Here is a 22,812-nt window from a genome sequence, read left to right on the forward strand (position 1 = left end):
TTTTTTTTTATCAAAGACATGTAGAACAATAAATTTAGCGAAAAATGTATATATGGATGTCGTTTTTTTTGCAAAATTTTACAGCTGAAAGTGAAAAATTTCATTTTTTTGCAAAAAAAACGTTAAATTTCGATTAATAACAAAAAAAGTAAAAATGTCAGCAGCAATGAAATACCACCAAATGATAGCTCTATTAGTGAGAAGAAAAGGAGGTAAAATTCATTTGGGTGGTAAGTTGCATGACCGAGCGATAAACGGTGAAAGTAGTGTAGTGCAGAAGTGTAAAAAGTGGCCTGGTCATTAAGGGGGTTTCAGCTACCGGGGTTGAAGTGGTTAAAATGCCCAGGGTCAGAGTTTACTTCAGTCCCAGCCTTTAGTACAGGAGAGCAGCCATCAATGGTCTCCTACGTGGACCTGGTTATAAAAACGTCAATGAGCAGCATCAAAAGCCATATGAAAATATACACAATGTCTAGTCACCTTCATAAAGTCTTCTTTGGAATAGTAAGCCCATGTTAGGCAGTCCGGATCATTGCTCCCTGGTCCCGATCGTTCTGGAACGTTCCACCGATAAGTGCTTGTCCCTCCTGAAAAAAAATGCAATTATTATTAAAACCTAATTGGTCATTTTTTGGCCCTGATTTTTGCTAAGTGGGAGCCCTTATACATTGCTTAAAGGGGAAATTCAGTCCAATGATCTTTGAATGTGTCATGGTTACATATGAGAAGAGGACACTGCTGATGTCTGTGATTTCAGGCCACCTTTGGTTTCCAGAATAAAAAATAAAAAACTATGGGGGATATTTATTAAACTGGTGTAAAGTAGAAATGACTTAGTTGCCCAGTGCAGCCAATCAGATTCCACCTTTCATTTTCCAAAGGAGCCATGAAAAATGAAAGGAGGAATCTGATTGGTTGCTATGGGCAACTAAGCCAGTTCTACTTTACACCAGTTTCATAAATCTTCCCCTATATTTTTGGATGACCGAAAAGGCCGATTTAGACCATTTTCTGCCAACTATCAGCATCCTTTTCATGGCAGATGCCACTCAAAAGCAGATATTTGTGGAAAGCCATAGTCAGAGGCGCAGAGATATACAGTGCGCATGCGCCAATTTCACACCAGTGACTGGTTCATGCGCACTCCATATCCCTGTCCCTCTGCCCACAGTGGGCAGAACAGTGCACATGCCCGGGCCCGGCAGTGAAGAGCGAACAGCCTATAGGGAAATATGATGTCACAGAGCCACAGGGCTGGCCTGAGCTTACTGAGGGGCGGAGTTAGGTGCGAGTGAGGCGGGGGAACTTGGGCACTTTAAGAAAACTCTCCGCCCCTGGGCACTTGCGACAGCTCATTAGCATATGATAAATTTAGGGCGATTTAAAGCATCTGAAAAACTAAACACGGGTAACATCGGTGTCATGTCTTTGTGCCCCACTGAACAATGTCACCTGTTTGAAACCGGTCAGGTAGGTGACAGACTCCCTTTAAAAACGGACAGACGGCCAGAAAATAAATGCACACATGGTTGAAAAATGGCCATGAAAAACTGACAGTGTGTCCATTTTTAAGGGCTGTTTTTTCCCCACTGTCGTGTGCATGTGGCCTAATGATAAGTGGATGTGTGCATGTTCTGTATATACTGTATAGGGAGGTGGGTCCTCAGAATCATCTCCTCTGGTGGCCCCTAGGAACCACAGTCTGACACTATGCTCCTACACTGGTTGTACCATAGCAGTACAAGCAATTGATTTTTATTACATAATTGAAGGGGACTGAACGTTCTCCTTTAACTCACCTGGTAGAGTATTTTGGATCACGCTTCCACCATCAAGATTCGCCACTTGGACGCCATGCGCATAGATGGAGTACGGCCGCGAGGCTTTGTTTTTAAATACAATAAGTATACTTTCCCCAACCTCAGCTCTTATGAATGGGCCTATAACAACAAAACAGTATTCATAAAAGAAATGTATCATTATCAGAACTATCCACATAAAGTAGTCTTAAAAAAATTCCAGTTTTCACACTTGAACACACACTGTAAGCTGACATCACCTATTTCCTGTAGCTCACTTGTCAGCTTTGCTGTATAGGCTGGGACACAATGAGCAGAGTCATCTCGTTTTCTTAAGAGGGCAGGGGATTTAATGACAGCTCTGCTTTACTTCTGCCAGCCTAGCTAAGTCCGGGTAGTAACGCTAGACGCTATGCAGACATAGATAATACTCTGTATGCAGCTCTCCAGTTATACTTAAAAGAGCGATATGCTGCATTTTACTGTATATATAGAGACAGCTCCCAGCCCGTCTCCCTATCTTCCTAGTCAGTGCAGCCCTGCGCTGTTAGGAAGACGGATGTGCCTTAGAAACTCTCATTTCAGCCCTAGTTTTCTACTATAAATTAATGGTTTCCCTAAATAAAGTATATTAGAAAAATGTTTACTATCCCAGTCCCAGTTACACTTTAACCCCTTCTGGCGCTGGCTGGGACTCTGAACATGGCGCCGGCTGACATGTGCAGTGAATACATTAGCCGCCGGGTTTCTGCTGTGTCACATGTATGCAATCAGCCATGAGGCTGGTCCCATACATTTCACCCCTCACATGGTTGATTGCATACATGTGCCGTGGGTCAAGAACTATGGCAGAATTGCGTTTTCTTTTTCCAATTCCACCCCATTTGGAATTGTTTCCCCTTCCCACTACGCTGCATGCAACCGGAAATGGTGCCATTAGAAAGTACAACTTGTCCCACAACAAATAAGCCCTCATAAGGCTACGTGAACGGAAAAATAAAAAAGTTATGATTCTGGGAATGCGGAGAGTGTTCCAAACACACTTGCTGGTCATAGGGAATTTTAAGCCCAGACACCCTCTGCCCGGAGAAGGTGCTTTATATACCTGAGGACCCTCTGCTATTGGTTGGGGGAGGATTTGTAGACTTATGCACTGGCCCTTTAAGAGGCCACAGGTGAGCAATGGAGGCAGCAGCTTGCAGAGGATGCCAGGCAGCATGGTGAGTAGCATGGCAGCAGCGGGCACAGACCGCTGACATAACAGCTTTTTAGTGAACTATCCTCTACAGTTAGTCTCTAACCAAACAGATGTGACATTCAGGGGTCTATAAGAGGTAGATTATTATTATTACCAGATCATTGTATTGGTTGTTATTCCTAGGTTGGGACCCACTGATGACTAATTCTAAATATTGCCCCCTAAAGGAAATCCTCTTTAAGGACTTTTCAACAGACATGGCTTTCACAATATTGTTTGGTTTTACCCAGGATTTCTAGATGCTCCTCTACTGCTGATCTTTCCTTCGGTGTAGTGAAGTATCCATCTGTGTATTCCCTGTAAACCACTTTCTTGTATTTAGATCCTATGCGATCATCAGCAGAACTTACAAATATGTGTCCTGGGCTGAAAGTAAGGAAGACATGATATAATATCAACATCTGCTAAATTAATACAGATATAGAACAATTCCAAAAATAAAACTTTTTTTGAACCACACAATCATGACTTCTTCCAGCACATAGATGTATGATGAGAAGAGGACAATGAACAACAAGATGGATAGAGAGATGACAAGCACTGAGAAGGTGGATCAGAAGAGGGTGACCAATGACAGGATGCATAGAGAGGATGACCAACAAAAAGAAGGACGAAGAGAAGAGGGCAACCAATGACAAGATGGATGAAGATGACCAACAACAGATGGATGGAGAGGAAAGGATGACTACTGATGATGGATGGTAAGAAGAAGCAGACCAACAACAAGATGGAAAAAGAGAAAAGGACAACCAACAAGACCGTTTTTGAGAAGATGGTGACCTACGACAAGATGGATGAGTAGAAGAGAACAAACAATGACAAGATGGATGGTGAGAAGAGGGCGATCAGTGACAAGATGGATGGTGAGAAGAGGGGGCGACCAGTGACAAGATGGATGGAGAGAAGAAGATGACGAGCAACAAGATGGATAGAGACAAGAGGACAATCAAAAACAAGATGGAGGGAGAGAGGAGAATAACAAAAATATGGATGGAGATAAGAGGATAACCAATGATGATGGATGGTGAGAAGAAGGAAACCAATGACGAGATGGATGTAGAGAAAAGAACAAACACTGACAAGATGGATGGCAAAAAGAGGGAGACCTAAGACAATCGATGGACTGATGGAGAAAAGAGGGCAACCAGTGACAACATAGATGTTAAGAAGAGGATGACCAACAATAAGATAGTTACAAAAGGGCAAAAATGACACAATGGAAGGAGAAAAAGGACGACAGCAATGTAGTTGGTGCAAAGAGGACAGAAGAACAAGAAGATGGAGGAAAGGATGACCAACTACAATATGAATGGAGAATTACAAGAACATGTAAATGAGAAGCCTAAAGATCCCAGTAGAAGGCCAAACCTTCTGAAGAAACACTGTCCACTATTATCAGGAGTAGATGTTGACTTGATAGCGCCAGGTTGTACTCTATACATAACATACCTCTGATGTTCATGTTCTGTGATGTTGTGTTTCTCAAGTTCCCAGGATCTGTCTGGGGAATAATCCCACTCCACTTCCTCCGCAGCAATAAAGTAAGTTCTCATAGTGCCATACTGGTGCTCATCAGCAATAGAGTTGTTGCATGCCTGAACTGTATATGTGTGTTTCATTCCACTAATATAGTGATCCATTGTCTGACATCCAACTTCAAATATTCCTGAAGAATAAGGGCAAGGACCTTTAGGATATGTCTAAAACATTTTGATTACTACAGAGCGAATTTCTCACTTGAAGTTACCCAGAAACTCTTAAATGGAAACAATTAAATGGACTCACAGGCTTTCTCTATAAGTTGACAGTGGAAGCAGGACTCACAGGCTTTCTCTATGTATTAATGGGAGAAGCAAGACTAATCGGTTTCCTCTACAAGTAGGTGGGGAGCAGGTCTCACAGGCTTTCTCTATAAAAGGGTGGAAGAAGCAAGACTCACAGGCTCTCTCTTATAAGAAGGTGGGGGAAGCAGGACTCACAGGCTCTCTTTATAAGAAGGTGGGGGAAGCAGGACTCACAGGCTTTCCCTATTAGTGGGTGGGAGAAGAAGGACTAACAGGCTTTCTCTATGTATGAATGGGAGAAGCAAGACTAACCTGTTTTCTCTACAAGTAGGTGGGGAGCACGTCTCACAGGTTCTCTGTATATAATTGGGTGGGAGAAGCAGGACTCACAGGCTTTCTCTATTAGTAGAAAATGGAAGCAGGACTCACAGGCTTTCTCTATAAGCAGGTGGAAGAGTCAGGACTCACAAGCTCTCTCTATAAGTAGACAATGGAAGTAGGACTCACAGGCTTTCTCTATAAGTGGTTGGGAGAAGCAGGACTCACGGCCTCTCTCTATAAGAAGGTGGGAGAAGCAGGACTCACAGGCTCTCTCTATAAGTAGACAATGGAAGCAGGACTCACAGGCTTTCTCTATAAGTGGTTGGGAGAAGCAGGACTCACAGGCTTTCTCTATAAGTGGTTGGGAGAAGCAGGACTCACGGCCTCTCTCTATAAGAAGGTGGGAGAAGCAGGACTCACAGGCTCTCTCTATAAGTAGACAATGGAAGCAGGACTCACAGGCTTTCTCTATAAGTGGTTGGGAGAAGCAGGACTCACAGGCTTTCTCTATAAGTGGTTGGGAGAAGCAGGACTCACAGGCTTTCTCTATAAGTGGTTGGGAGAAGCAGGACTCACAGGCTTTCTCTATAAGAAGGTGGGGGAAGCAGGACTCACAGGCTTTATTAGTGGGTGGGAGAAGAAGGACTCACAGGATTTTCTTGTGAATTTCAGGCAAAAGTCTTACATAAAAATATGTATCAAATCATAGAAAACAGCATATCCATAAGCTCAGCATTCAAGATAGATGATCTGAAAGATAGCCTTTTAAATGCAGTCACACAGGAATATTCAGTTTTGTGTAGACTTAGGCTATCAATAATCACATACATGGAGAAAGTAAATATTTTGTTTGTTCCCTATTACTGTAGGTCAAAAGAGAAACATCATCATTTTAATGTCACCTATTTTCTCTGAAAGATATTTGTTTTAGACAAAGGCGTTTTAATGAATCCCATTCACATGCGTCATATTTTTCCAGTGCAGATTTCAGGGTAGGCTGTAGATCTGCAATGTTACGGACTGCATTGTCACATTTGGCTTGGATTCCCTGGAAAATCCACTGCAGAATTCAGCTTGGCCGTTTGCGACCCCCGCCAATCATACACTGACAGCATGTTCCAGGGACGAGCCTTCACTGAGGATGTAAGCGCTTATCCTCTGCTTTATATTTCCTGTCCTGACGACGTCACTTACCTGCCCGGTCTGGCTGCATGGACGCAGTGACTGTTGTGTGTGGGAAAAGACTGATGGTGTCTCTTGTCATTCCTCCCAGGTTAAGAGTATTTCCTTGAAAGTAAATCCCATGTATGTCAATCTCTGTGCCCAGGCCTAGAAGATGCCACGATATGTTGTCTGCCCGACACATTTCGAGACCTGGTAAGTTCCCAAACATGAAGCCATTGACAGCTGTGGAGGAGAAGGAAATGCATGGTCATGGACACCTCTGGATTCTCTTCTCTGAGCTCATCTAAAAAGGTTTACCACATTTTTGTACTTGATGTTTTATAATTTGGTACCATTTAAAGATCTCTGTTTGCTGCCGGTGAATAAAAAACATTATTGCTTACGTCCTGAGATTGAAAACGAATCTCAGGACGTTAAAGAAGCACTCCCACAAACATTTTATTCTCTTACCTGTTAGAAAGGTACATGATGTAAACTGTAGTGAAGGTAATCTTCTTCTGAATTATAACCTCCCTTCTGATCCTCAGCTGTGTCATGTGACCGAAACTCTGACTTTCCAAGTAACACAGCCTCTTATGTGTGGACAGGGAGTCAGATTCTATGTATTCCTATGGGAGTCTCAATGTCAGTCTCATAGGAATGAATAGATAAGTAACTGACTTCCTGCCCTGTGTCAGTTGGAGATCAGAGTGTTGGTCACATGACACAGCTGAGGATCGGAAGGGAGGTTATAACTCACAAATACAGTTACTGGTAAGAACATTACCTTGACTACAATTTAAAGCAGTTATCCAAACCCTATAATGACCCCCCCCCCTCCCCCAGTGCACAGGCCCCTAATATAGATTATACTTACCCCGCTCCCCTGGCACCCGCATAGCTCCTGATCCCCTCACAGCTGCCGCTGCTTCTCCCTGTCTCACGGATGAAAACATCCAGCGACGGCGGAAGGGGGGCACAACGTAGACAAGCCTCCCTAGCATCGCGAGTGACGCAGAGATGCAGCAGCGGCCGTGCGGGGATCAGGAGCGATGTGGGAGCCAGGGAGCGGTGTAAATATAATCTATATGAGGTGCCCGGGCATTGGGGGGGTGGGGGATTGGATAACCCTTTTACCTTCACTACAAATAACATTATATACCTTCATAACAGGTCAGAGATTCAAGATTTTTGTGGGAGTGCTATTTTAATTGGCTGCTTATGAACGCTGGTATGTGGAGAAATTAAATAAAATGTGAGACTCACTGGGGTAGGGACTAATGCGAGAGTGATGTCTGTACCGTGCTGTGACACCATATAAATTACATGAAATAGACACATACATAACCGCAGTGTTGAAGGAAAAAGCAAAGCGAGTTGCAATACATAATATTTACAGCAGGTGGCAGTAAAGTTCATTTTTAGGAAAAATGAATCTTATATACAGTCCTGATCAAAAGTTTAGGACCACTTGAAAAATGGCAAAAAAATCCTATTTAGCATGGCTGGATCTTAACAAGGTTCCAAGTAGAGCTTCAACATGCAACAAGAAGAAATGGGAGTGAGACAAAACATTTTTGGAGCATTCAATTTAATGAAAACAATGAATAAACTGAAACAGGCTGTTTTTCAGCTGATCAAAAGTTTAGGACCACATGCCTTTAAAAGGCCAAATCTGTGCAAAGATGTGGATTCATTGTCATTCTCTGTCAGGTAGTCACACGTTGTGATGGCAAAGGCAAAAAACGGTATATAATCTCATTGTATAATACTGTATACCTTACCGTGCATTTTGTTTGATTCCTGAAAATCTTCATCTTCCATATCGATGGCAGAAGGATCCGCAGAAAACGCACCAACGTTCTCCTCCAGATACCAGCTTAAGTTTTCATCGAAGACAGTAAACAGCAGGTAGAAATCTTCTTCCGTCCCCACCTGAAAAATCGTAACATCAGGATCAGGACGCAACGTGGTGCGAGTATGATCTGCTTGTAGGAAAGCTGGGTGACAGTCCAATGACAGGCTTAGGGCTCATTCACACGACCGTATATGTTTTGCGGTCCGCAAAAAATACGCATGACGTCCGTGTGCATTACGTATTTTGCAGAACGGAACAGCTGGCCCCTAATAGAACAGTACTATCCTTGTCCGTAATGCGGACAATAATAGGACATGTTCTGTTTTTTTGCGGAACGGACATATGGAAACGGAATGCACACGGAGTAACTTCCGTTTATTTTGCGGACCCTTTGAAAATGAATGGTTCCGCATACGGTCCGCAAAAAAAAAAACTGATTGGACACGGAAAGAGAATACATTCGTGTGCCTGAGCCCTTACTAGTCATACAGTAACACATCCACCGCATGCGTGACTCATCGGCAGGGCTTCTTCACCTGTGGCGGGCTGTCCACATGGGTGAAGAAGCGCCCACCTGCCGCCATATTCTCAGGGCTGGACATTTAGTCTAGTCCTGATTATTTCCTGACTGCGCCGCTGCTCCGATTATCAGAGCCAGGGCACAGGCTCGGCTTTGGATCGGCGCCTGCGCAGAAAATTGTCCAGCCCTGTCAATCTGTTGTGGTGGGCGCTTCTTCACCGCGGAGACAGCCTCCTGCTGAGGAGACGGATCGATTCGCTCATCTCTAGTCCTGAATCTTTCTAGTCTACTTATGGGTGAATTCATCATTGTAGACATGTTTGAGGCTACCTTTTAGACTTGCGTTGCTTTGCGCAGCGGCACCAAACATGAAGATGGAGCTTGGTTTTATTAAACTTGGCGCAATTGTGATGTGGTTTCACCAGTGAAAGTATGCTGGGGGGTCGCCTGGTATGGAGATGTGACTTTTTCGCAACTTTTCAAAAAAGTTCCATGTCATAAAAGTGTCCTGCAATCCCGACCAAGTTTTCACTCCACTTTTGAAAGTGGCGAACAGGGCTGCGCCACCGATGAGGCAGCACCAGATAGGGACAAGAGGGGGGCACCGGAAGGGCCATAGGCAATGAGTGATTTAATTGTGGCAAAGGGGTTAGGTTAAAAAATTGGCATGGGGGGGTCACCGTTTCAGTTTTCGCCTTAGGAAGCAAAAAGGCTAGGTGCACACCTGGTGGCGATGCTCATCAAAAGTGGCAAAATTTCACCAAAAGTCTCCCAAAAAATTTGCGACATCGCTTGGCAACATTTTTACTTTGATAAATGTCCACCTTTGTGTTTCAATGTATCCCTGTTCTCAAGATCTCTGCTTGATGTCAGTGAATGAGAACATTCCCATTTAAATCCAGAGGATGAAAACTGTACAGAGACCTGGTATTTCTCACAGCTGAGTGTTTGCTGCAGTTGTATCCAGTCTGTGAGCTACACAGTCTGATCTACTTTTCCTGGTGCATTGTAACAAACTGTCAGGGCAGGAAGGAGGTTTGTGCTGTTGGGTCAAACTAGGAGCAAAGTAACAAACAAGGGGAGTATACGAGTCTTCTACTAATGTATAGGGGGCATCTCTTAGAGCCCAAATGCCCCAATGGAAAATTTGTAGAGAGAAAATCCTCCTTCTAATAACCTGCAACAGGTTAAAGGGATTTTTCGGGAGTGGAGTACTGATGACCAATACTCAGGATAGGTTATCAATATCCAATCGGTGGAGGTCCGAACTCCAGGACCCTCACTGATCAGCTGAAGAGGCCGCAGCGTTTCAGTGAGTGTTGCAGCCTCCTCACAACATATCAAGCACAGCACCATACATTGTATAGTGGCCATGATTGGTATTGCAGCCCAATTCCATTCACTTGCATGGGACCGAGTTGTGTCTAGGCCATGTGACCAATGGATGTCACTGGCCTAGAAAGAGACCACAGAGCCTCTTCACCTCTGATCGGCTGGGGCGTCGTTAGTCGGACCTCCACTGATCTGATGTTGGTGACAGGTCATCAATATTGAACTAACAAAACAAAAAAACTCAATGAAACCAACACTAGGTAATATATTTTGTTCAAGATTGAATGGGGCTCCCTGCTTTTGACATTTCCTTTTTTATTAGAAGGGTCCACCAACGTTAAGCTAATCACAAGGTGTCCTACTTCTTGGACCTTCAGCAATCAGCTGAAAGCTGTGGGGAAACCCCAGTAGAAAGTGTTCAGTTTCCCTGCAGCACCTCCACAGGGGTCATGAGGTATTACACATTTCCCACTGATATCAATAGACTGCCCATGTAATGTGTCTGGAGAGATGTTCTCTGTAGCTGTTCTGGAAAATAAATGAGGGTCCTGAATGGAGAGGGCCTCTCAATTAACTCAGAATTCCCTAACAGGGTACAACCCGATGTTTCCTTTAATGTGGCCAGTAGAGGAGGACTCCTCAAGTGTCATTTGCATCAACAGCAGGAATGATTTGGGGTCTCAGATCTTGCCCCATAGAGCAATTTATAAAATAAAAATAAGTGACCTCTGGCAAAGACTAGAGAAGTGTTTCTCAATGTCCTAAGCCAAGAACCCTCTACTCAAAGGTTTCCTCAAGGCTACCGTCCTACACTGTGCATCTTGTTAAGGCCTCTTGCACACAAACGTATTTTATTTCCATTTCCGTTCTGTTTTTGCGGTTTCCGTTTGCGGAACCATTCATTTCAATGGTTCCGCAAAAAAAAAAAAAGGTAGGTACTCCGTGTGCATTCCGTTTCCGTATTTCCGTTCTGCTAAAAGATAGAACATGTCCTATTATTGTCCGCATAACGGATAAGGATTGTACTGTCCATTAGAGGCCAGATGTTCCGTTCTGCAAAAAACAGAATGCACATGGATGTCATCCGTATTTTTTGCGGACCGCAAAATACAGAAAATGACATACGGTTGCGTGCAAGAGGCCTAAATGTACCGCATGAGGACCCTCTAGATATAGCACATGGCATGGATCCACTGGCCTGGTACTCTTACCACTGGTCTGGTTGGGAACCTAAGGTCTAGAGCAGTGTTTCCCAAGCAGTGTGCCTCCAGCTGTTACAAAACTACAACTCCCAGCATGCCCGCACAGCCAAATGCTGTCCGGGCATGCTGGGAGTTGTAGTTTTGCAACAACTGGAGGCACACTGCTTGGGAAACACTGGTCTAGAGGACCTATATTGTGGTGACAGGTCCCAGTATATGTCAGGAGAAGAAGCTTGGGAGTCTGGGACAATAAGATGGATCATACATGAAGTTCCCTAAAGACTCATCTGCTATGACTGCACTGAACGTTACCATACCTGCGTGCTGTTAGGCGTCAGTGACCCTTTTTTGCAGACCACCAGTGGACCCACCAGTCCAGAATTCGTGTCCTTCACTGGGTCAGCTGCTGAGTAGTACAGGTAGGTCAAGCAGTGTGGATCACTATCTGTAGGTCCATCCTTCTCCAAGACATTCCAGGTGTATGTGAATGTCTCTCCAGGGACCACGTGAGCTCCGGCTTTCACAGCGCCCCCTTCCACAAAAACACATAATAGGTCAATTATAGGTTGACCATCATAGGACTTCATTGTTGTAGGGGTATCTGGTTTTATGTAGATAAAGACCAGTCATTGTAGTGTAACCTTCTTTTTGTTTTAATTCTTAAGAATTTAAATATTTCTGCTGGCTGTCAGTGAATAGAAACATGCTTGCTTTTTCAGATTTTTATTCCCGTCTAAACTGTTGTATGGAGTTCATATAGTCCTCTGTGTACTCAATACAAACCCCTCTCTCTCTATGTCCTGATAATTTGCTACAATGTATCAGTGCAGGTAAAGATGTATCAAGATGGAGTCCAGCCTGTTCAGCTCACAGAGCATTGTCTATACTGGATACATATGCAGTAAATTCAGCTGATAGACTGTATTAGGTCTGTACAGGTTTTCAGACTCTGGACAGAAACAGGAATGTTCCGATTCACCGTCAGCAAACAGAGGTATTAAAAATGGTTTGTAAATAAAATACGGAGTAGATAACAAAGTTGTAGAACATTGTAACAGCCAAAAAACCACTATGAAGAAAAACTCCCAGTAGAGAAACGCTAGTTACACCGCTTTCTTATCCCATAAGCTCCCCCAAAGATCTAGGGGCTGCCCAGGAAGCTCAGCATACTCATAGGGAGTCAGCCCGTCATTTCTTAGGAACCATTTAGTTTTGTTTCCAAGTGACCACTATCCTGTGCCGTACATAAAGCTCTACGTTCTGCAGTGGACACAATAACTCACCACTAGGGGGGTCCACTAGGGGGTCCACTAGGAAATATCTACAAGAGATCTGTAGAAATGCATACTACTAAAGGAAAAGCCAACAGCTTTCACTCCCAACCCCTATACACATGCATGCTCGGCCAAGCATGTAGGTGTTCTCCATGGGAACAGGGGTAGAATCTGCTTCCAGACCCCTCTAAGGTATGTTGGAAACTAACACATCCATTTTTTTCTTTCTCCAAAAATTTGCAGGTTGGGGACAGTTGGGACACCTTCACACACCTTAGATGGTGTGCCGATCCTGCCAAAATCGGTGGGTTCTGGTCATGTCCATCAAATGTACTTTAGATATTATTCTATAGGGTCTCATGGTGGTGAATGTCATATTACATTTTACACAATTGAGATAACATACCATCTACATAAGGTGCTCCCTCCGAATCTTTGCTGAAGGACAGACCGTGAGGCATCACGCTATAGTTCCTGTCCGCCCGATTGGCAAAAACAACCACAACGGTATCACCCACTTCCGCTTTGATGACTGGACCTAAAAAATAAAAAAAAATTACAAAAAAACATAAACTAGTTGGTCATCGGGTTATATTTTTTAACTACAATCAGCAGGGAATATGCCGAGTGGTCCTCTGCAAACCTTCAGCTGGAGCCTTCATTTCTCAACTGGTTTTTGGAACCCAAATCCATCAAATACGGAATATGCGAGGGAAGGCGCTGTACAGGAAATCAGCCATAGGAATGACTCCCACAAAGCATGACTGTCACTACCAGAGCTTTGAGACGTTCTCACAGCTCTGTTTCTCCACCCCTGTGATGATGTCACTACTAGAGCTTGGAGGAGTTCCCTCTGCCCTGTTTCTCCGCCCCTGTGATGAGGTCTTTATTTTCTGTTTCCTTGCTCCCAGCTGTCTCTCCTGTGTTTGATTTCGCTGCCTTTAAATCACCCCTCCTCCTTTGTAGAGGTGCGGATTATACTTTTCATTTGAGCTGTATCTCTCGCTTGAGTATCTTCACCTGTGTGATATCTTTTCACTGGATCTGTGTTCTGCTGAAGCAAGTACTTCGGATATTGTCTGCTGACTTCGGATCTGTTTTCACTGCAGCCGCAACTCCTTCAGTTAAGTGTCCAGACATTGTGTGTTTCTGTTTCTTTGCTGACTGGATCCGAGGCGACCCCGGTTCCGTCCATATACTGAGCAGGGCACCGGTGGCCGTGCCCCTTCCAGTATTGTAGGGGTTTCAGTGGTCATCAGCCTAAGGTACGCGGGCATGTCTCGATCCACCATATGGTGGATCGACCACATGTGCATAGCAGCTTAGGGAGAGCTTTTAGGGTCTGACAGGGGTCACCCTTTATCCTCCCTAGTTTGGGTCCGGTCAGTCGCTATTCACTGTGTGTTGCTCACTTACAGCCGTGACAATGACAGAAACATGGTCCTATTATAGTCAATGGGGACTCGGTGGTGCGCTGCATCATTCGGCTATGCTAGATACATCCTGCTGGATTTCCAGATGTAGTCTTATTTTTACATAATTTTTTATATATTTTTGCCAGTTCATTAAAAGACCACTGGGAGACAAACTTTTTTTATTGTGCATTTTTTCCTTTTTATGTTTTATTTTATTTGTATTTTATTATATTTTTATTTAATCTTTATCCTTTTTTTATTTTTATTTTTTCATATATTATTGCTAGATAATATGTCCCCCAAGAGTTCACTGAAAGACCTCTGGCAGACACTGACCCTTTTTTTTATTATTGTGCATTTTTTCCTTTTTACATTTTCTTTTATTTGTATTTTATTTTTTAAAAATTTTTTTATCCTTTTTTATTTTTATTTTTTTGTATATTATTGCTCCATAATATGTCCCCCAAGAAGTCATTGAAAGACCTCTGGCGGACACAGACACTTTCTTTTTTTTGTATTTTGCATTATTTCCACTGTAACTGGGGGCATTGTACACAAGTCAAGCTGATCAGGGTCTGCTAAGAGACTGTACAGAATATGGAGCTGGAAACAGACAGCTCTGTGCACCGCTTAGTGGCCGTGCCAGGGTACTGCAGCTCAGCTCCTAAAGTGAGTGGGAACTGAGCTACAGTACATTGACGCTGGAAACTTTCTGCATCGGTTCCATACACTCTGTGGCTACCCAAAATAGCTGATCGGTGGGCTGCTGGGTGTCGGATTCCCACCGATCTGATATTGATTACCTATTCCAAGGATAGGTCATCATCAGTATCCGTAAACTGAAGAACCCTTTTAATTGTATAACAAATCTTTATAGGGTTTGAAGCGTTGCCTGCAGTCACCACTAGACGGAGCCAAGGAGCCTACTGCTTGCAGTTTTATTATTACGCACTGGCTATGTACAAATACTATGCAATAAGCTCCCCCTAGTGGTGTTGCAAGAAACCAGAATTTTATTATTTGATTCTCTGCCTATGCAGGGAATTCGGAAAATTTTGGACCCTTTTTAATAAAAATTAAAAAAAATGATGGTGTAGGATAGTTTATCTTAAAGGATCTAGAAATGCATACCCAGTATTCCAAGATGTTCATCTGCTTTAGACTGCGTCTTCTTATTACTAAACGATTCATCTGTATATTCTGTATAATGCACCTTCCAATAGGAGCCTCCAATCCTATCATCGCCCTTTGCAAAAAAAGTTGCAGAATGGCTGTAAAACACAAACGTGTATAATAAATGTGCATGGAAGTGCGATATATCGTTTCACGCAAGTATTCTGGTCGTATTGGCTAAAATGAAAGATAATTTTGTCATCTTGCAAGGTGCAAAAAACATACACGACCGAAATTAGACCTCAAATCACATTTTCTTTCTACCAGCAGATGGCGCTTTGTCCATAAACACAAGTGCTTTGTTTAATGTGAACAGCACACCATGTGGTCAAGTGAGGTACTACAAGTAAAATGCATTGTTTCAAGGCAAAATATTATCATGGTCGTTATGATACATTAACAATGCAAAGTGATATAATCTGAAATGTTCAAAATAAATAAATAGTCTTAAGTCTTACCTGTCCGGATCATCTAAAGTCTTGTGTGTAAACGTGTCAAAATTACTTGGTGCATAATTCCACAGAACTTTCTCAGCAGCAATAAAGTATTTTCGCACGTAACCGGATGTCAAAACTGCAGGATGGCGTCCGCAGGATCCAACATTGTAAAGCCCCATCATTCCAGCTATAGAAATATATAAGGATTGATTAAGCATAGACATTTTTTTTTTTTTTAAATGGCAGACATTCAAGTCAAATCACATTACCGGCCACTGATTATATCTAAATCTCCTTCCCATAAAGTGTTAAATTCCAAAATACTGAGTTGCTGAATACTTTTTCATGACTGAGCTCTATGCATACACAGTATACAGTTAGCTCCTAAGCTCCCTCTAGTGGTGACTGCAGGCAGTTTATCATTTAACTTTATGTCTATGCAGGTTTGGAGCTCTGTATCGGGAAAAAAAACAGAGCTCCAACCAGTATAAGATACGTGAAAATGCTTAAGGCTAAAGCCTCATTCCCTCTCTGAATATATAGTGCCCATATAATTCCGTGATTAGTTGTATCAGGGGCTGTATCTTTCCATGTTACATCATAATTTAAGATTTTGGTAGAAAAGCTGTATGTTTTATTTTAAGCATGTGATCGAGCTCACCCCGGGAGACTTCCCCTCCTTAAATTCCAGGAATGATATGCAATTGCTCAATCTCCATTTCACAATGAGTCTGAATTATTTCTTAAAGAAACGTGAGACACTCTCTTAATGTTAGAAGGGTCCGTTAACAAGCAAAAGATTAAAGGTTGCCCCCTCCCCCCACCCGCTTAAACCCCTAGATGCTGGGCAGCAAGAATTCCTTTCCTCTCCAGCGCCCCCACAGGGATAATGAAGCATTGCACATTTGGGCATTAAATCAGTGGGCTGTCTGTGTCATTTACAGGCACGAAGGGTCCTCCAAGATGAGGGTCGATCTTTGTAGCTGCTCTCTGCAAATAGATGAGCTTCTATACAGGTACATTGTGGTCTAAAAACAATCTGACATGAGAAAATAGTGTAATATTGGATTAATTGAACAAAATAGATAGATAGATTAAGGTACTTTCACACTAGCGTTATTCTTTTCCGGTATTGAGTTCTGTCCTAGGGGATGAATACCGGAAAAGAACTGATCAGTTTTATTCCCATGCATTTGAACGGAGACTTATCTGTTCAGGATGCATCAGGATGTCTTCAGTTCAGTCACTGTTATGGTATTTGGCCGGAGAAAATACTGCAGCATGCTGCGGTATTTTCTCCATCCAAAATTTAGGAACACTTGCTGGAATGCCGGATGCGGCATTATTTTCCATTGAAATGCATTCATGCCGGATCCAGCACCAAGTGTTCCGGCATGCGCAGACCTTTAAAAATGCTAAATAAAATAAATACCGGATCCGTTTTTCCGGATGACACCAGAGAGACGGATCCGGTGTTTCAATGCATTTGCGGATGCGGATCTATCTACAAATGCTATCCGTTTGCACACAGATTTCCGAATCCGGCAGGCAGTTCCTGCCGGATCTTCACAAAGCAAATGTGAAAGTACCCTTAGATAGATAGATGATAACTAGATATTACATAAATAAATATATAGATAATTAGATATATATAGAGTAGGTCCCATCTGTTAGAAGCCACCTTGTCGCTGGTAGATGGGCAGGACATGTTCTTAATCAAAAATATGCTCAAAGAGTTTTTGCTCTTCATACAGGTGAAACTTGAAAAATTAGAATAGCGTGCAAAGTTCATTTATTTCAGTAATGCAACTTAAAAGGTGAAACTGACATATGAGACTCATTACAGGCAAAGCGAGATATTTCAAGCCTTTATTTGTTATAATTTGGATGATTATGGCTTACAGCTAATGAAACCCCAAAGTCACAATTTTGAGGTCCCCTTTGCTCAGGGGGTACGGATTAGATAGCTGACTAGAGTGCGACACTTTGAGCCTAGAATATTGAACCTTTTCACAAAATTCTAATTTTAAGCTGCATTACTGCAATTCCTTTTAATTTGCATTAGGCCTCATGCACACGACAGTATTTTTTCACGGTCCGCAAAACAGGGTTCCGTTGTTCCGTTATCCGTTTCCGTTTTTGTTTCCGTGTGTCTTCCTTGATTTTTGGAGGATCATCAGACATGAAGTAAAGTGAAAAAAAATCTAAGTCAAGTTTGCCTGGCAAATGATAGGAAAAAAACGGATGCGGATGCGCGGACGCGGATGACAATCTTGTGTGCCTCCGTGTTTTTTCACGGACCCATTGACTTGAATGGGTCCGCGAACCGATGTCCGTGAAAAAAATAGGACAGGTCATATTTTTTTGACGGACTGGAAACACGGATCACGGACACGGATGACAAACGGTGCATTATCCGAGTTTTCAACTGACCCATTGAAAGTCAATGGGTCCGCAGAAAATCACGGAAAACGGAACAACGGACACTGAACACATTAACGGTCGTGTGTATGATGCCTTACTGAAATAATTGGACTTTTGCACCATATTCAAATTTTTCGAGTTTTACCTGTATAGTAAGTATAGCAGCAATGTATTTTACATTTTCATGTATATTTCACCTATGTCTTTGTGCATTAAGTAGAGTGCTGATACTTGAAGTTCTACGCATTGTGTTGCAGCTAAGGTAGCTTGAACCTGTATCCCTTTTTTATATATTTTGGAGGTGCTTGTCGGGGTTACAAGGTAATCTTGCCTGAAGAAGGAGCCTTTGTGCTCGGAAAACTTGCAATATGTTATTTTCTGGTTAGCCTATAAAGGTATCACTGCCATAATACTTGGATTTATTAACACAAAGGTATTCACCATCCCGGGCTTACAGTAATGAGTCTCTGTTAACCTCCTCATCTACTACACCCAATTAGTGCAGATAAAGGAGAAGTAGACAGCTGTCAATTTTGATGATTCAGCACTTTTCCGGCCTGGCTCTGGTTTATGACTCCGGGCTGTGACCATTGTTCCTCTTGTGCTGTGTCATGGAGCATGATGAGGGTTATGGTATCAATGGTGTTAACGTCTAAAGAGTTTATTATTTCTGTTATGGATTACTCTGCAGATATAAAGGTCAGCAGCAGGAATGTTCTCCTGACACACCGCCATTATACAGCCACCCGCGTGGTGCCACCCTGCCAGGACAGAAATGCAGTAGCACCGACTGACACATTCAGAGGAACACTCCTTTAATGCTCTATGTAGAATTTAGATCCTGAGGGTGGGATCCCCGTGTCAGTCTTTGCACCCTCGGGCCAGGCACACATACACTGCCTCTGATTACAAGCATTAGACTGTCAGGAGGGACGTCACTATAGGGGGCTCAGAGGTTGTAGTCTCAGAAGGTCTGAGCCCAAACGTTCCCTCTGCCCCATATGGGGAGACCAGCACCATTAAAGGAGTTGTCTCAAGACTTAAACTCATCCCTGTGAGTTGGGAATAACACCACCAGTAACAAGACTGGGAATCCTGTATCCCCAGTTTGAATGACATGCAGCGTCCCACAGCAAAACATTGGTACACTGCAAAACAGGCGTTAAATGTATTGTTTTGTGTAGTAAATGCATTCTTGTATATATGAATGCACAATGTATTAATAGGCCATATTTGCACCCATCAACCACTAGGTGGAGCTTTTTATCTTCCCTATAGTAAGTTAGCGTCCGGACAGCAGAGAGAGCAGATCCAAAATGTAGTGCTGACACAAAAGCCACCCCTGGACCTACATACCAGCCAAGGCAAGGCCAGGATGAACTTTACCTGGAGAAGCATGCCAGAAGAGAGAGAGAGAGGTGCAGTGTAGAAGCTCTGTAGGCATAAGGAGGGGAGATTTATCAAACTGGTGTAAAGTAGAATTGGCATGGTTGCCCATAGCAACTAACTAGATTCCACATTTCATTTTCCAAAAGAGCTGTGAAAAATTTAAAGGTGGAATCTGATTAGTTGCTATGGGGAACTAAGCCAGTTTCATTTTACACCAGTTTGATAAATCCCTTCCCAAGGTGTCTAAAGATTACCTATCGGCTATACAGCATATTTCTTAAGGAGTTTTCTTCCAGGGCCTGAACATGCACGGGAACAGATTGAACATCTGTGTAAAAGAATATCCACATCCCACAGAGTAAAGTTAAGGAAGCTGTTGAAAAAATGTGCAGAGCATAGTCTGACATTTAAGGTCTGCCCTGAGGTTGCACTGCAGAGAAAGTGTTGTACCCCTTGCCTGGATGCTTATGTCGAAGTCATCTGGAGAAGTGCAGTATAAGGAACATCTTGGCCTCTACCTGTGCAGCCGCATCACCTGTAAGAACTGTGAGTGTGACACCTTCCAGTCCATTCCATGCTGAGAACTATAAATGATGTGCTTCAACGTAATCCTTCAGTAAATTACCACTAACTACTACTACTAAATATTACTCATACTACTATTAATAATGCCTTTACTACTATTATTACTACTATCATTACTAATACTATTATTGCAACTATTACTACTACTAGTTCTACTACTATTACTATTACTACTACCATTACTACTACTACCACTATTACTACTACTACTACTAATACTACTATTATTGATTGCTACTATTTTTACTTCTACTACTTACTAATACTACTACTACCATTACTACTACTACCACTACTACTATTTCTAATACTACTGCTACCACTAATACTACTATTACTACTACCACCACCATTACTACTACTGCTACTATTTTTACTTCTACTACTACTGTTGCTACCACTGCTACTATTACTACTACTACCAATGTTACTATTTCTATTACTACTACCATTATTACCATTACTACTGTTATTACTACTACCACCATTACTACTATTACTACTTCTACCACCATTACTATTATTACCATGATTACTACTACTATTACTACTACTAATGAAATTATTACCTATTATACACATTCTCACAGATGGACTCTTGGTTTCTATTACAGTTCTAAGAATTGGGGAGTCGCTGGCCCTGCCCTGTGTACCCCCAGATCTCTGGGCCTCATTCATCCCTGGATCCACACTGTAGTCGCTGTCCTTGCTGCATACTTTCATACTTTGTGCTAATATCATTATTAATGCTGAATTTTATATAAGAGAGCTGTACATCGGCCAATAACCTGCAGTACATTCTGTCTCCACCGCTATCAGCAGGAGGATTTATTCCTTTATGAGTATAGAAAGTACATTTTCAGGTCAGTATAACTGCATATTCCTCGCCACCGCATGTTATCCTATGGGTCTGAAAGTTATCTATCCCTGCCTTCTGTTCTGCTGAGAAATGTATATTCTGCAGCAAAAATAATGTTGTGTTGCAGATTTTTCAATGGAAAATTGATTCTGCAGTGTAAAACATGCAAATTTTGTTGCGAATTTTTCTGCAGCGTTTTCCGCCGCAGAATCAGTTTTCTATTGAAATGAATAGAGATACTGTATTCTCATACTGGAAATCTACAACAAAATCGGCACCATAAGGGCGTATTTTGTGTCCATTTCCGTTCCGTTTATTTTTGCCGCCCATATGTGGAACCCTTCAATTCAATGGGTCTGCAACAAAACGGAAATTACTCCATGTGCATTCCGTATCCGTATGTCCGTTCTGCAAAAAAATAGAACATGTCCTATTATTGTCCGTTTTGCGGACAAGGACAGGCATTGTTACAATGGATCCGCAAAAAAAAGTCACACAGATGTCATACTTTCTTTTGCAGATATGCGTTTTTGTGGACCCCAAAATACATACAGCCGTGTGCATGAGCCCTAGTACTTCTAACAGCTGTGAAGGGGACACAGTTGTATCCGGACTAAACAATCCTACCTGTGATACATTCTGGATTCAGACTGATGTATTTCATCTGCACTGATACATTGTAGCAAATTATCAGGACAGCAGAGATTTTGGCTACCGATTTGTAACTCAGACAAATCACCTAGGCTGTATAAATATGTGGCAAATTCAATATTAAGAAAAGGTTTATCCAATATAGAAAAAAAAATCTTCCAGAAACAGCGCCACGCCTGTCTTTGGGTTGTGTCTGGTATTGCAGCTCAGGCTCATTGAAGTCAATGCTCCATATAACATGTGGACAGGTTAAAGGGGTTGTCCCATGAAGACAACTTGTCACCTATCCACAGGATAGGGGATAAGTGTCCGATCACTGGGGGTCTGACGGCTGGGGCCCCCGCCGATTATGAGAACGGGAGCCCATTCTCCCCCATTTACATGGAGTAGCATAGCGTTCATACGTGCACACCCCATGTCCATTCAGCTCCATGGCCTAGCGCTTGTACTCGACGACTTAAATGATTCTTGCACGTTTCCTACTCCTTCCATGTACCACTTTCAGAGGTGCCGTAGGCACCTGACTACTTTGCCTGCAGAACCTGTTAGCCTTGTGCTTACCTTGAATGTGGTCGTTCACTTGACAGCTCAACATCCACGATCCGGGCGTTGATGGCGTCATTTCCACTGTAACAAACGTGGCAGGGAACAGGTTGATGACATCGGTTCTGTGTCCCTGGTTGGTGACTGTGTGACCATAGAAGAACGCAGAGTGGATATCCACTTCATTACCCATTCCAAACAAGTGCCAGGACACCGACTCTCCGAGGCACATGTCCACAGCCGGAAGGTTCCCGTAGAGAAAGCCGTTAAGAGCTGGAAATAAATAGACATACATCATGAAAACCCTACGCACGCTGCGGTTTGCTGGCCTTCCTGGGATGCGGAGCAAAACGGATCCATCATGACCCACAATGGAAGTCAATGGGGACGGATCCATTTTATCTTACACAATAGAAAACTGATCCGTCCCCCATTGAATTTCAGTGGAGTTCATGACGGATCTGTCTTGGCGATGTTAGAGATAATACAACCGGATCTGTTCATAACGGATGCAGATGGTTGAATTATCAGTAACGGAAGTGTTTTTGCTGAACACTGCTGGATCCAGCAAAAACGCTAGTGTGAAAGTAGCCCGAGATTCGTTTTTTTTAGACGGAAACAAAAGTACTGCATGCAGGACTTTTTTTTCCTGTCTAAAATACGGAAATGGATGACAACTGATGCAACAGGATCCTTTTTTTTTTTTTTTTTTTTTTTATAGGATCCTGGTTTTTTTCTCGGTCTTCTTCTGACAGATCAGAAGAACGGAAAGCTAAACGGTGATGTGACTGCACCCTTAAGCGATCAGAGGTCCTCCAAAGCAA

General features: G+C 42.7%; 1 protein-coding gene across 1 annotated transcript in view; it reads right to left on the minus strand.

Annotated features, from left to right (window-relative positions):
- HEPHL1 (hephaestin like 1) overlaps positions 1–22,812 on the minus strand; it is a 70,627-nt gene that overhangs the window by 15,694 nt on the left and 32,121 nt on the right. Inside the window, exons 5-15 of the mRNA XM_044285248.1 lie at positions 22,007–22,261; positions 15,559–15,724; positions 15,059–15,198; positions 12,919–13,050; positions 11,556–11,770; positions 8,111–8,261; positions 6,357–6,569; positions 4,507–4,723; positions 3,284–3,423; positions 1,800–1,940; positions 481–587 (exon numbers count right to left, since the gene is read on the minus strand). Coding sequence (XP_044141183.1) covers positions 481–587; positions 1,800–1,940; positions 3,284–3,423; positions 4,507–4,723; positions 6,357–6,569; positions 8,111–8,261; positions 11,556–11,770; positions 12,919–13,050; positions 15,059–15,198; positions 15,559–15,724; positions 22,007–22,261 — 1,877 coding nt within the window. The remainder of the gene's footprint in view (positions 1–480; positions 588–1,799; positions 1,941–3,283; positions 3,424–4,506; positions 4,724–6,356; positions 6,570–8,110; positions 8,262–11,555; positions 11,771–12,918; positions 13,051–15,058; positions 15,199–15,558; positions 15,725–22,006; positions 22,262–22,812) is intronic.

This window comes from Bufo gargarizans, chromosome 3 (genome assembly GCF_014858855.1).
Source record: "Bufo gargarizans isolate SCDJY-AF-19 chromosome 3, ASM1485885v1, whole genome shotgun sequence".
NCBI lineage: Eukaryota > Metazoa > Chordata > Amphibia > Anura > Bufonidae > Bufo > Bufo gargarizans.